Below are 15,349 nucleotides of genomic sequence, written 5' to 3'. Positions count from 1 at the left end.
TATAGGTTATAGAAATGTAGTCGAATTCCCGCCATTTTTCTATTGCCTACAACGTCTCGGTAGCAAATTCTTTCGTAATTATGGATATACTAAGCCATCTGGTTTGTCCAAGATCATATGTGTGTTATGGGCATATATTTGTGACCAGATGTGTAATGTGAATTTGCCACGAAATTTTCTATATACTAAGTGAATAACAACGGCTCTTTGAGGCTATGTTCGAATTGAAAACTATAAGCTCGATTCGCGTGTTATATAATACATCATATATGTATATCTAACTGTTTTAAATGAAAATCATTTGATTTTACTAAATTTCCGTGTGTTATCAAAGTTTAAATTTAGCTAAAATCTTGTAGAAATCTTGAAAATCGAATGTAATATAAATGAATGATGGGAATGGAAGATTTGATGTACTAATATTTTTATTTCCCTTATAAAACTTTCATCGAAAACATTCATTAATTCACGGATAACTGCTGATCAACATATGACGATCATCGATGCTATATAAACAATTTATTATTCATCTGCCGCATGAAGAGGGCTGCTAAGAAGGCCGTTGAGTTATAGAATCAGACGCGGCAAAAATGGCTGCATGTGACTGCCATGACCTGGTGATGCAGTTCAGTATTTAGCAGCAGGCCTCTAGCCCTTGATTGCAATCTGGCACGCGACCCTGCAGTGCCGATAGCCTGCCTACAAAATTTAAAGGTGGATTTGGGCTCAGCGAAACTTTTCAGCCCAACGGTTTCAGTTGAATCTAAGCAGGGATCAAACTACCGAAAAACTACACTTGCACAACTACTCATTGTGGTTGCCGTTATGTGGTTGCCGTTGCACTACTCCGTGGTAAAGATTCTACCTACAACTGTATACGGGCCAAAATACTGATCATTGGCGCTAATTGTCACTTTTCATGCCTGTTGTTCAAACCATGGAAAATATTGCCAGTGGTTAAAAATTCAGAAATAAATTATTTGAAACGTAAACGAATAACGTAGTTCTGATTTTTCTGATCAATGATTTTAATGCTTATGTTTCTTAACGCTTTTGTGTGACTCTCTAACATAATTAACAGACTAAATCAATATAGTGAAGGACCTCGAATATTTTAACTACTATGACTCCAGTAAAAAAATTTAGTTTTCTAGCGGATCATCAAATTGCACAATAAAATGTTTTCGAGACCTACAACCACTGGAAAATACGGTTGGCGCAGAGAACAGGCGTACAATCTTACGATAATATATATTGTCTCTAGACCTTATTTTCTTCTAGACCTTTATTTTCTAAACCTTCTAGAAAGGGCCATTTATTTTTATTCTAGACTTGATTTAATTTGTCAGGCAATGGACTAGTTGTAAGTTACATGCATTGATTAGTGTCAGTAAATGAAATAATATTTGTAGAAGGGCTGAAGATTAAATAAATAGAGCAAGACGTACAGCTCCAAATGAAATAGTCTCACATTCTATTCCATACTCACCTTCAGGAGCATAAAAACTGGGATTTGCTTTGCTGCAGATACTGAGTCTCAGCTAATCTGAACTCCCAGCTCAATTTATTCCATTATTCTCGAGGCTATTTTTCGTTTGAATTTCCAGTCCGCTGAAAGTCATGCGAATTCATCTCATCGATTCTCTATAAATGTGCCAAACTGCGAAGCCGCAGCATTGGATTCAATCGCATTCCGATGAGGGCTTCAGAGAGCATGCAGCCTCGCGCAGGAGTTTAGACACTTCTATAGAATTCACTTTAAACAAGGCTTTTTATTTAACATTGGAGAGTGACTTAAAACGTCTCGTATTCTGCATTCGTTAGATTTCGTTCTACGTTTCGGGCGAACAAGATTTCATATAATAACGTGTTCACGCTAAGGACATTATTGTTTTTAGCGCATTTTCTCATTTATGGAAAAAAGGCGCCATTGTGCTCGTCATTTCCGTCCGTCTGTCTGTCCGTCCGTGACTTCACGTTTGCGTCGACGAGAAAATGCGCTCTCTGTCACTCACTGCAGTGAGTACTGAGTTATATTTTTTTCATTGATCAAACAGAATACAATTAAACAGTTTAACTTGCTGAACTATCAATCCATTCATGCCGTTCCTAAAACACTCATCAGCCCTTGCATCGTTCAAAATTTGTGGGAGGGGAGGCGGTATTTGCCTGTGATCTGCGCAGTATCTGCGCTCCCTCTTGAAGTAATTTTGTATCCTCAGAGCCGTTGTTTGTCTGTGCAGGGGCAGTTGATCTTCATTTCGAGAGCCCAGACAGCGGGTTTTTCTTGCGACCCGAGAGCAGCAGCAGTAACAGGGCTGGCAACAGAGCGGGCTACGGTGAGATACTCGAGGGCCTATCAGGCACAGGCGGAGTTCTAGACGTCGAAAGATTTACGGTTCTTGATGCATCTCGGCCTGCCCTCATCCGAGCCACATACGGACCTTTCAGCACCAAACAAACTGTACCAGCTCGGTACGTGTTACCTCAATTTCCAGACGAGGAGAATATTACATTAACTCCTGGCGCTTTCACAAGCCCGCAATTGGAAATTTCTGCTCATCTTGTCGTGAGCAAGGTTACGAGAGCACGGCCGTCGGTCCGAGTGCTGCTTCACGGCGCTGGTGCTCGAGGACATCATTCGCCGCACGTGTGCGTGACGGTCGTCGTAAGGAAATCGGATCAGAGGATCTCCGCTTCTTGTACTCCTGTAGGTGCAGGAGAAACTGGCGGTGACGCTACATGTCTCGTCACCCTCAGGGTCCCGATGGCGTGGTGGCCGCCGCACACTCGCTCCACCATTAAAATCCCGCGCACTACAGTCGACGTGAGTTACCTCGTTGGCACCGCCGAAGGGCCCGAGCAATGCGCTACTTTTGCCAACGACAACGACGAAACTTCAGTTCTCGGGATCGGGCCCAGAGTGACTGTACAGCCGGAGACGCCCGTGGGAGAAGTGCTACTCGGTCTTGAAGAGTCAGGTTACGAAGAAGTATCCAAAGATCCACTCGTGCATGTTCTCGTGCCACGGGCTCCTTTGCATCCTGGTAACTCGTTCTACGCTCCTGTCTACCTTCACCCTCCGGGCAACCTGCCGGCACTCACTCTTGTCATGAAGTGAGTACCCATAATGAAAATAAATAAATTTGCAGTATCCGTCACACATTATATCTGTAAGTTTCTACACCAGCTATAATTTCAGTTGATTCGCTATCTATATATCTAGAACTAGGATATATTTAGGTTTATTTCGCAGTTGTGTGATCACACTCGGCTAGATACGGTCATGGTACTATAACTTATCAATTAGTTTGTCTTAAAGATTTACAAACATTCCTATACTGGTGCATAACTTCAAGTCTTCCATCATTTTGCGACGCTGACGAAAATTAAATGCGTGTTTGCAGATGCCGCGTGCGAGGTGGGCTGCGCCTGGGCGGCGTGGAAGCATCCAGCGGCGCCTGGAACGTGACGGTGGAGATGCAGGGCGGCAAGAAGAACAAGGCCACCGTCACCGCCATGCTGGCTAACCCCTTGCCTGACAATGAGACGTTGCATTCCCTCGGGTCAGTCCTGGAATATTGGTAATTTGTGAATTTGTTTTGGTAAAATTATTCATTAGATCGATTTGTCCTTGATTTGATTTACGTGTAATAAAAGATTCGTTTAGAAGATTAATGGCAGAATGTGAGATGAGATTATAATTTAATATAATTTTAAACTTGCTTGCTGGTTCTAGTTGGATGACAGTTTAATGGATTTTTATGAAATGTTTCTTTCCCAGGCTGCACGAGGTGGCAGCGTGGGTGATGGAGGTGCCGAAGGACGCGCCGGCGGGTGAGGCGCGCATCACGTGGGCGGTGAAGTACGTCATGGACGCGCACGGTCAGGAGACCTTCCCTGAGGGCAACACGCGGCGCGTCGCCGCCAAGCTGGTTATCCTCAAGGACGATATCCAGGCTGTCCTGCCCATCGCAAAAGTTGGTATCAAATCCTATTGTATTTGCTAGCAGTTAGTTATTTCATTATGTCACTAAATAATAGAAGAAATTTCACAAGGAGCACTTGGTTAAAGAGTGTAAAAGTTCCTGAGTTTTAGCGGTATAATGAATGTAGAGGACATTTGTCAAGACCTCCAAAATTAGACGAGTATGTTCTGTCCTTAAAATTACATCGTTAGTCGTAGTACATGACATTTAATTCCTCGGTAAACTAATTAACCTGGCGATCGCAGAGCTGGTCGATCGTGAACACGGCGGTGCTGACGGGACGTCAGGTGTCGCGGGCGATGAAGGTGCTGGTCGTGTCGCAGGCGGGCAAGGTCGCGGACGTGACGCTGCAGAGCTCCTGCAGCTGCACTGATGAGGCCGCTCTCAAGGTAGCTATTGAATATAGTTTCTTCGATATTTTATATTCCCTCTTGCTTCTTTGCTCTTATGCTATTCTTTGATCTTAAATTACTGAAAAATTTTGGTGTTGGATCACTAGCAGTAGTTTAGGAGGCCGACTGTAGACTTGCGAATTATTTGCATCAGTGATATTGAATTGAAATCTCATGAATTCCTGTCAGAGTTCACTAATATCTACTTATTTCTATACTGCAGTCACTGTCTTAGAGTTTCCACTTCTTTCTCCTGCAGGTGTCGGCGTCGTGCACGTCCGTGTACCTCGACGGGTCGGAGGTGCTGGGGTCCCACAACGCGACCGTCGTGGCCCGGTACGGTCAGCGCACGGGCTCGGCTGCCTTCACCGTCTGGATGCCCGAGCTGCCCCTCCTCCTGCACGTCGACAACGCCAAGCTCTCCCAGATCCGGGGCTGGAAAGCCCCGCTCACGTATCCTCCTGGGCATCCTTTTGTCACGAAGCCCATTGAAGGCAACGAAGTGACCATGCCTGAAGACGTTAATTGTCGTATACGGTACCAGCAGACGCAAATACAGGCACGTTCCTCGTGTTTACAGTTAATGTCGAGGCGTAATATTAGTAATAGTTTTCATCGTCCATTGCTTTCAGTTTTCAACTGATTTTTCACAATCCGTGCTTCAGTTCATTTGAGTAAAAATCCGTTTTGGAAGGAAACATTTCTTCGAATTTCCCATCGTAAACTGTTGTTTCTTGAGTGAAAATTTGGTTTCGTATCTCTAAAATCGTCTAAATGTTACTCTCAAAATTTCCCTTCGGACACAATTTACAGTTTATGTTAATAAGCGGCGTATCTACTAAATTAAATGAAATATCCCTTCCAAGTTGATGCGTTCATTAAAGGTTGATGTGTTCAGGTGTACGGCCGGTTCATCGCAGTGGACAACAACAGCGGGCGGGAGTCTTACCTGCTGTCCCGGCAGGCGCAGGTACGCGTCACGGAGCTGGTGAGCCACTCCCTGCGCGTGGCGGACACGGGCGTCGTGCAGCTCACCGACACGGCACTCACCGGCATCGCCCCCGGCAGAACTGAAGTCCAGGTGATGCTTATGCTGGAAATCAGTTAGCAAAGGATTTTATTTGCACGAAAAAAGGTATTTGGATACCCTTCTCAAATTCATTCATGAGGTTCGAGCGCTCTCAGAGATATAATTTGTTCCCTTATTCAGAATCTTATTGATATGTGTATTATAAATCTAGATATATAATGCAGCATTTTTTTAATTTCATCTTGTCCATTGACTCTCGAGTTAAGTTCAAATAATTAAAAGAGTTTCCTCGCTTGTTAGGTTCTCTCGCCTATCACGGGGCGCGTAATCGGTAGCCGCGAGATCAGGGTTGGCTCTGACAAGGTGTGGGTTACTCGCCTACACGCAGCCGTGATCTCCGGCCTCACTCTGGCCCTGCAGCCTGATGCCCACCTCCAGGACGGCTTTACGGCCATAACAGCCGTCACGCCCGTACTCACCGCCAAGTACCAGGTACATCTGCAGCTACTCACGACGTGGTACTTAAACTTTCATATTATAGGACTCGTGTACGGCTTGAAATACAGAAAAGCGCCGTCATAAATGCGACGTAAAGTGGGAACTTGTATGTGGCAGGAGGGGCTGGTGGACGTGTGGGTGGAGTTGAGCGAAGGATCCCTCCTGCCGCTCAGGGAGCTGCCCCCCGAACACTACGGCCTCAGAGTGCGCTCCTTGGACCCTAAAGTGAGTAAAACATAGATTTAAGCCTCATTCAAATAAATATGTACAGTATTTACAGAGTTCATTAGTACTGATAGTACCCAAGAGAGAGTAGAACGCAGAGCTAAGCCTCATACGTGAAAACATATACGTATGTACAGGCGCAGTCCTTGGACCTTTAAGTGAGGATCGCAACTAATCAACACTTGACTTAGTGGAACGAATAAAACACATCCCCAAAAGAAAATGTTCATGAGGTAACTTTTCTCATTTCATAGTGGAGCAAACATGGATCATTTTTTGGTTATCGTAAGACTAATTGAGTTTCTTTCCTCGCGTCATTGAATGTATTAAGTTTTCAGCTCCGGTATCAGCTCTTCCAAAACCTGATCTAGGAGAACTCATACATTTTTTATACAATACCGAGAAAATATTGACTAAAATTTGTTTGCACCACTTCCTTGAGGTGGTCGAAGTGGCGCCCTCGCCCCGCACTTCGCAGCCACGAGTGATCGCCATCGGCGCGGGACACGGCGATCTCATACAGGCACGTACGATCGTTTCTTCGTTATACAGATCCTTCAACATAGCGCAAATACAGTGGTATTGTTATAACTCATTATGACTATAATACGTTATCTTATATGGAGAAAGGGACTTGTGGCAAATAAAAGAAACCTATATTTATGTTTTATCAGAGAATTCGAAGAGTACTGTATTGGAGTAGCATAACAAATTTATGTTATTTACTTTTTAATACGCAGGTCAACTTAGAAGTTGCCGAGGAATGTGAAAAAAGGCGAACTGTGTTGGCATCCACCATGGTGTACGTCAGCGTTGAGCTCAGTCCGTCCGCATCTCCGGATCCGTCAAACAATACAGAAGATATTGCGCCTTCCAAGGAGCCGGGCGGAAAAGTCTACCACAAACCCGCTTTATCGAAGCCTAGCAAGAACATTCATTATCCTATTGCGACTAATACTGAACCAGCCGAGAAGGTAAGGCTAATAATAATGAGGACGATATTCTGGCATAATGATTTAAATTTAGAAGACACCTATGAATATTTCCGTGAATATTTTGTTTTAATATTTCATTATTACAGAAGATTTATACTTTCTCCTTAGCTTACTGGAACGCATTTAACTATCTTAATTTCATTTTAATTCACCACGCTCAAATCCAGAAACCCTTATCGGAGGAGCTGCCTCATGCTGATGCAGCAGCTTCGTCGTACGACCACTACATGGCAGGCGGCACCCACAACACGGCGAGGGAGGCAGCTCACCATCGCTATAGCAAAGGTCATCCAGCGCCGCTGGAAGTGGGCATGTACGTTCTGTTGTCCTTCTTCGGCATCGCCGTCGTGGTGTTCGCAGCCTCGTGCATAGTGTACAGCTGGAGGGGTAACGTTACCCGACGACCTCCTCCTCCGAGCCCCATGAGCACCACCGACGAAGAAGAACTCACTGACTCCATCACCAATGCTCATGATTGGGTGTGGTTGGGACGTGCAACACTGGAACGAGCATCTGGCATGGGTCATCCGACACGAGGTGGACCTGAATTTGTGAATCTTAGTGACCTGAATGGCAACAACCAGCAAAACCAGCAGCAACCAGCAAGTGATTCGGCATGGCAAAATGCAAGATTTACCACCAACCCCCTCGGCATGAATGACGATTTGAACTCTAGTGGTTCATGCTCTCTTTCCACTGAGACTGATCCTCTAATATCTGAATGTCCTCCCATAGGCGCGACATTCACCCGAGACAGTAAAGGCCGACGGCGAGTAACTTTCAATAATCTGAGTGCCAGTAGCAGAAACTCGGTTTTGAACAGGCCTCCCATTCCTCCACATCGAAACATTGGTGTCAACGCTGCCACCAATGCCAATTTGCCAGCTGAAATGCCTCCTCCGGTTCCTCCACATGGAGTCAATATAATTGCTAATCCAATCTCGAACCACAAGCCAACGAGTAAGAAGAACAAGCAAAATGCATTCTTTGATCAGCCAAAATTTGTGGAAGTGAATGCTGACGACTTCGTTCGACTTCGAGGCGTGACTCGTGGTCGAGCTGGACAGATTCGACGCGCTACCATTCTCGAAAATCCTCTTCTCTCTGCAGGCGCTGTTGCTCCAGATCAAGAGAACGAACCGTTGCCCTCACAAATGATGGATTACGAACAGCTGCTTTCATATTTCTCTGCACTAAAAGAATCTAATGCCTGAAGAAAACCCTCTCACAGTACTGATGACGACCTAGATGTCAAAAAGCCATAGAAATTATCCCGAAGTGTCCATTACTGTATAACAAGACTAATTTTAAGTTATTTCGTTGTAGTTGAACAAGATGCACAATTGTTTAGGGAATGAAGGCGAGCAATTTTGTCGGTCGGGAGAGGGAATCCTAATACGTTATCTTTTGTAGCTTTAGAGAATGTCTCCAGTTTAATTATGATAAGGTGCTGTCGCTATATTGTATAAAAGTTGGCTGGTTTGCCGCTGTAGTATCTGAAAATAATACGCTGGCTACCATTAGCTTCTTAAATGATTTTGTATTTAAAAAATCATATTTTTTTATGAACTTCGTTACATTCCACTATAGTGTTGCTATTTGGTAGAACTGTTGTTTCCGCAGTGCCACTCTAGTTGACTTCTATCATTGAGATTTTGAATTTATTTGCTGACAATGTAGATGTTTGAAAATGACCCAGTGATGGAATTGCTTGGCCTCTTCCGAACATGAAAATTTGTTCCCGCCGTGTGTGAAAATGAAACAAGCTTTTGCTGTCGAGCTTCCGTTTAAACACTTTTGATGTATGATAAATAATGACTTCTCGTATATGGCTGAAAAATTATTATGGCTGAAAAATTATTGCAATATATAATTTATTTGTGACGTTAAAATATGAGTAAATTTTTTTAAATTTACCCATTCTTCACATGGGCAAAACACTCAGGTGAACAAATTAGGAATTATCCTATTTCCCGATAATACAATAGTTTTATTTAGGAAATTTGCTTGAGAATTTATTCATTATCTCTTAATAGAGCTCAGTTTGTCATTGATCCAATGCCATTAAATTTATTAATCGGAACTTGGATTACATATCAGAGGCCGTACTATCAAAAATAGTTCGTGACTCCATCAGCCAATCATTAACAGCGTTTCAAGCTAAACCCACCAATCACAGAATAAAAATGGGCTTAAGCGAGTTCTGATTCTGATAGTACGGACGCCGATCTTAAACATATAACAATGTTTTATAGGGCTTGGACTTCGTGCATTGAAAGTGTTCACAACAATTCACATTATGTATCTCTGTGCTGACAACAACGGCAGGAATGTTGGGAACATGGATGTTTTGACGGGATATGATTGTAAATGTACATCAATGACCTAACATTTGGTCATTGATTACCCAACATTAATGCTTTGTCATTGTTATGAAACGGTAAGAATGGCCGCGCTATCGGTAGCTTTTAGATCCAGGCTTGTTATGTAGCAGTGCATCTAATTTTTTTGCACGCCGCTTCCTTTTCGATCTCTTCGCTTCTTTGATTAGCGGTTTTCGTACAGTAGTTTCAATTCTCGTATTTCCCGTGCACCCTCCTTAGACGTGTATTTTATCTACTGAACAATAACTGGAGAAGTAGTCCCTAGGAACGCGGATGTCTGACGCCGATTCGGTAAAAGAATTTTAAATTCCCGTTCGACTTTTACCTTTAAATTCCCGTTTCCGTTTCGAAAAAAAAAAAACTTTTAAACTCTCGTATACATTTTTACTTAGTACGTTCATCCAGAGAGGGTTGAATAACCACCGCTCAAAGATATCGCTTTTAAGTTCAACTTTCGCATGCACACAGTCTGAAATAATTTAACCAAACATTTAACTGACTCGTAATAACTCATCAATTATGAGTCCACTCGCATAAAATAAAATCATATGTTTTTACTCATTTTGTCCACTTGTGAGCCATGCCAGAACTTTTTGACCAGCTGCCCCAGGAGCTTGGGTGCTTGATTTTGCTCAAGCTTAGCCCCGAGTTTCGTCCGGTTTGACATTGAAAAGCACATTGTAAATGAAAATTTTGACTTGGCTCATACATGCGCAACATGAGTGTTAGCGAGATTTTTGATTGCAAGTCGGTGGATCCATAATTTCAAGTGCTTGAGACATTTGGTATAAAAGTCACTTTTTTGTTCAAATTGGGGCGGACAAAATAAATAGATAAAGATAGCCCGTGAAGGTGTCTTTGAAAAAGGCTGCCTTGCGAATCTCTAGCGGATGCATGGCTGGCTTGCTGAATCCTACATAATTGGTGCATAAAAAAATCTTTAGTTCAAATCCTTTATTGCAATGCAATCGCGTGGAACTACTTCCTATGTTACTGTACAGTGCATGTCAGCTACCTCTCAGGTGCATATACTAGACCGTAACTAGTCTGTAAATAACGTAGATATGGCAAAGATGTTCTCTAATATGCTAAGACATTGAGTGTCGCGGTGACGTTTGTCGTTAATAATAAATATATATACGCGTTGTATGATGTCATGCTAGTTTGAATCATTGATTTGTGGTACAAAGCTTTACCGTGCGTTGCTGTGTCTACTTAGATGAATATTCAGGACATTTAGTTACTTCTAAGACAGAAGTTTGAAGTCTACTTTCACGTGCGTTGACACGTGTCTAAGACACGTGCGTTGCTATGTCTACTTAGATGAATATTCAGGACATTTAGTTACTTCACTGACAGAATTAGTTTGAAGTCTACGTTCAAATGCAAAAAGAAAATAAATAAACATCAAACCGTGTTGATATAAAATATATCAACACCCGGCAAAACTTCCTTATTTAATTTGTTTTCTCCATTATCAAGCATTTTTTCCCTATCAGTAGTCAGATTACTTGAAGACAAATTTTCTTAAACAATTTTTTGTCGATTGTTTTTTTTCCGGCTTTGTAGGACAATAGTAAAGTCTCTGCACATCTTCAAGTCTTGTCACTGGAGTCAGATATTTTTCCGCTCGGCGACTTTAAATTTCGGAATGACGAGAAAAATTTGTCAACGACAAGCTATAATTAACTAAAAATTTTAATTATTAAAAAAATATCAAAAATAATAAAAGAATTTCTTATTATTTTATTTTCTTCGACAACAGGTTATAATTAACTTTTTTCTCACAAATAACAATGCAAGCGAGCAATGATTTCACTCAATCTAATGACTGCTAGTGAATATTTCTAAGTTTTTTCGTCCCTGACTCAAATTTTTCTCCAAATTTTCAGTTACACTTAAAGTGTCTGATATTTCCGTGATACATTCCATCGACGTGCATCGAGTTACTAAAGATTTGAAAAACTAATAACTCCGTTTTTAGAAAAATATTCGCTCTTTCGAAAAATCGGTCGTAAATTGCATCCATGACATATCCACGACTTCATTATAACTTCATATGCTTTAACAAAATACATCATATATTTGATATTGTTTCTTATGCTTGTGCTAAGTTTGAGGCTGTGCTCGTTGACTTTTATATTATTCACTGTAAATTTTAGGTTTAATTTCAAACCTGAATTGAATACCTTCAACAGCAAGCAATTTAGATCGTTTGTTGCATTAATAGGATAAACTGAAAACATATTTTAATGCTTTTTAGTTGAAATACTGTGGGCATTTGGATAAATTGAATATTAAAAAGCCTAAACATTCAAACCGACAGCTTACGAGTATGTAAGAGTAAGTTAATATAGACCTTTTGTTTTATTGGAATCTTAAACTTCACTAGTCATAAGAACTGCACTCAAACCTCGTAAATTATCCACATACGTATTATATTACGGACCAAGTCGAAATTATTCAGCACTAGGAGCACAATTCTGATTTTGCTTCATTTGATAGTCTGCTTCTACCCATTTTGATAAATGGTTGCCAAAACTGTGCATGTAAAAACAGCGATAGCGGGAGTTAATCATTTTAAGAATAGATTTTTTATATGATTTTCAGAAACTGATGAAACTGGTAATTTGGAGTGGTCGTTATAATTTCTCGTATTGTGTCCAGTTTCCAACGAAAAAAGGGTGTTCATCATGATACTTTACCTAGCGTGATATTTCATGGAGCAATGTAAGTCTTTAAGGCACGCACGCGTCATATACGTAGGTAGCTCACCCATAACTATGAGCATCGATTATCCTAAAAGGAACTGACTGTACGGTTTAAAATTCTATTGTCAAGAATTTAAAAAACTTTTAGCAGTAAATTGCATGTGGCATTTAACCCAACTTGTTTGTAGATTCTCTGAAGTTTGTCATGGCAAATTATTAGAAGGATCACCGAAGCAAACGGGACCGTGGCATGTCACTCTACGTGGTCCATATAACTCACTGTATCGCTCGCTGTATAGAATACTTTAGAATAAACGCTTCTCCGATATCAAGCGGTGACCGCGAGTTTTAATCCTAATTTGAATACTTTATTTACTTTAACTACTGTTTTATTAGCATTAATTGGATTAGCTCGTCACGCTAAAAGTTTTTTCTTTACAAAGCCAAGCGGGACATATTACAGATTTAGTATGTTTTTAACGTACTAAGAAAGTTATGCAATTATTCTCACCAGACAACAGTAGCTCCCACACACAACTCCTGAAGCTCCTCTGACGATGACTTAACCATAAAGAGAATGTGCGAGACTAAATTCAGACGATGAAATCTGGTGCTTTTTGACATCTTTTGATTTTAGAAATATAGGGCTTTGAACATGTTCACAGCAGAGCAGAAATCATTCATCGCCTTATAATTAGTGAAAAAAGTTATTGCCATCTTCGAACAGAATCAATATCTGGCTATTTTGTAACTCAATATGCGTGTAATTCACTTTATCATGACTACGATATCATTGTGAAGTTTCCGTAGTTTGGTTCAGAGATGTCTATTCCTTAAAGAAAAAGTTTCATATTAGTATAGCGGGAGGCACTGAATCTTTGGAATACCCAGTCAAAAGAGCTTCTAAAACATATCTAAGTGACGTTTATAAAACATGATAAAGTGAAAGCTTTATAACATTTCTAAGTGACAGCTTTAAAACATGTTTTAGTGACGGCTTTAAAACATGTTTTAGTGACGGATTTAAAACATGTTCAAGCGACAGCTTTAAAACACGTTTAAGTGACAGCTATATACCATTTCTAAGTGGCAGCTTTAGAACATGTTTTAGTGATGGCTTTAAAACACGTTTAGGTGACATCTTTAAAACATGTTTAAGTGACGGCTTTGAAACATTTTTAAGCAACCAGTAAATAATGTTCTATTGTAAAAACTTTTCCTATAATTAATAAAGTAAATAAGCACCGGGCCTATGTAGGATAATAATTCTGCACCATGAGACCAAATAAATACAAATTTTTATTTGATAGGCACACTATAAACGAGTTTATTTTATTGAAAAAAATACCAATTTTTATTTGGTGGGCACCCTATAAAAGAGTTTATTTGAGTTGGTCTTTCTTCGGCTAGCCAATTAGTAGTTTCTGCACAGTAATAGTACAGAGCACCGCCCCTACGCCAGCCAGGAGTATGGTTGTGTAGGCGAAGAGGTAGTCGGCGTCATCACCTCCGCCCAACACCCACGGCCGCAGAACACGTCGCCAGCACACGTCTCCCCGACACTCAGGGTCGCCGTGCGTCAACCAGAATCTGCATGATATTATGCGTTTATAATATCATGAATATCATGCGTTTCGATGATATTCAAAATATTTATGTTTATCCACTATGGAAGCTATTGAAAACTTTTATCAACTAACCGTACTTGAGGAAGCAATGGTATAAAATAAATTTATCAATTTACGTAAAGGTATTTATGATTTTAAATTAAATTATGAAATCAACACTGACATATCTTTTAGCCATATATTTACACATATACACAACCAAACAGATAGTAATCATAGGACACTTCAGAAGGATATTCAAGTGAGCTTTGAATAATTTTCGAACATTGCTGTGACTGATGGCTCCAATTTAACGTACACAGCTGAGGCGGACCAAGAATAAATGAAAACTGAGGCAACAGTATTAATAGATCATCAATTATACTTACGAGGCATATTTCAATCCGTATAATTTCTAGGTAGGTGGAAATAATTCCTATACATCCATAAAGTCATGGTTGAATTAATAATAATTCAACCATGCATAAAGTAGCTCAGCTCCACCATCCTACCGTTCATATGGCGGAGGCTCGACCACCTCTCTGAAGACTGCCGTGGCGCTCAGCCACAAGAACGCGGCGACGTCACGCGTCTCCGGCAGACGCACTGCGTCGCTCTCTATCCTGCTCGTCAGATGAGGCGTGTGAGGCAGGGTGAGGCGTGTGAGGCAGGGTGAGGCGTGTGAGGCAGGGTGAGGCGTGTGAGGCAGGGTGAGGCGTGTGAGGCAGGGTGAGGCGTGTGAGGCAGGTTGAGGCATGGGAGGCCGGTTGAGGCGTGTGCTTTAGTTCATTTAAAATAATTTCCAGTTACGTATTTCTCCCACCAACGAAGTTATAATTAGCTGCATATAATGCGGAATTTCATACTATATTTCGCAAAATAATGAGTTTAATTTTTTATTTTTTGACTCGCTAGAATTTGCACAATTAGTTTATGTATATATGATTGAGGGCTTTATTGACGCAATGTCCCACATCAATTAAAGATATAATCAATTAAAGAAGATAATAATTCGATGGATATATTAATTTTTTAACTCATAATTGTGAAGGATAACGAAGTAGCCCGGAATATTTCTCCAAAAGTAGAGACGAAATGTAATACATGTCGCTCATAAAATTTGTGGAACGGTGACAGAAATTTAGTCAGTATTCGTTTTCGGTGACCTTTCCAGATCCACTCATTGTATGCAGGAAAAAATCAAGTGATATAAAAATAACATTCGAAGTATGCCTCGTAATTTAAAAAAATGGTTATCTTTTTAGCGCATTTTCTCATTTATGAGAAAAATGCACTATTGTGCTCGCCATGTCCGTCCGTCCATCCGTCCGTCCGTCCGTCCGTCTGTCCGTCCGTCCGTGACTTCAAGTTTTCGTCGACGAGAAAATGCGCTCTCTGTCACTCACTGCAGTGAGTACTGAGTTATATTTTTTTCATATCGATTCAACACATATGTTCAACACAAATTTTTACAATGTTACTCTCAATCAAGTGTTACTCAAATTTTAACTCGCTTGG

General features: G+C 41.0%; 1 protein-coding gene across 1 annotated transcript in view; it reads left to right on the top strand.

Annotated features, from left to right (window-relative positions):
- LOC108680825 (transmembrane protein 132E) overlaps positions 1-9,011 on the top strand; it is a 37,622-nt gene extending 28,611 nt beyond the window's left edge. The window contains exons 2-12 of the mRNA XM_018169739.2: positions 2,244-3,117; positions 3,408-3,566; positions 3,785-3,980; positions 4,235-4,378; positions 4,641-4,940; positions 5,280-5,462; positions 5,712-5,903; positions 6,027-6,134; positions 6,577-6,657; positions 6,875-7,108; positions 7,297-9,011. Coding sequence (XP_018025228.1) covers positions 2,244-3,117; positions 3,408-3,566; positions 3,785-3,980; positions 4,235-4,378; positions 4,641-4,940; positions 5,280-5,462; positions 5,712-5,903; positions 6,027-6,134; positions 6,577-6,657; positions 6,875-7,108; positions 7,297-8,343 — 3,518 coding nt within the window. The 3' untranslated portion in view covers positions 8,344-9,011. The remainder of the gene's footprint in view (positions 1-2,243; positions 3,118-3,407; positions 3,567-3,784; positions 3,981-4,234; positions 4,379-4,640; positions 4,941-5,279; positions 5,463-5,711; positions 5,904-6,026; positions 6,135-6,576; positions 6,658-6,874; positions 7,109-7,296) is intronic.
- Positions 9,012-15,349: the final 6,338 nt, after the last annotated feature.

This window comes from Hyalella azteca, unplaced genomic scaffold (genome assembly GCF_000764305.2).
Source record: "Hyalella azteca isolate HAZT.00-mixed unplaced genomic scaffold, Hazt_2.0.2 contig10761, whole genome shotgun sequence".
Classification (NCBI taxonomy): domain Eukaryota; kingdom Metazoa; phylum Arthropoda; class Malacostraca; order Amphipoda; family Hyalellidae; genus Hyalella; species Hyalella azteca.
This window is presented reverse-complemented; position numbering and strand designations above follow the sequence as displayed.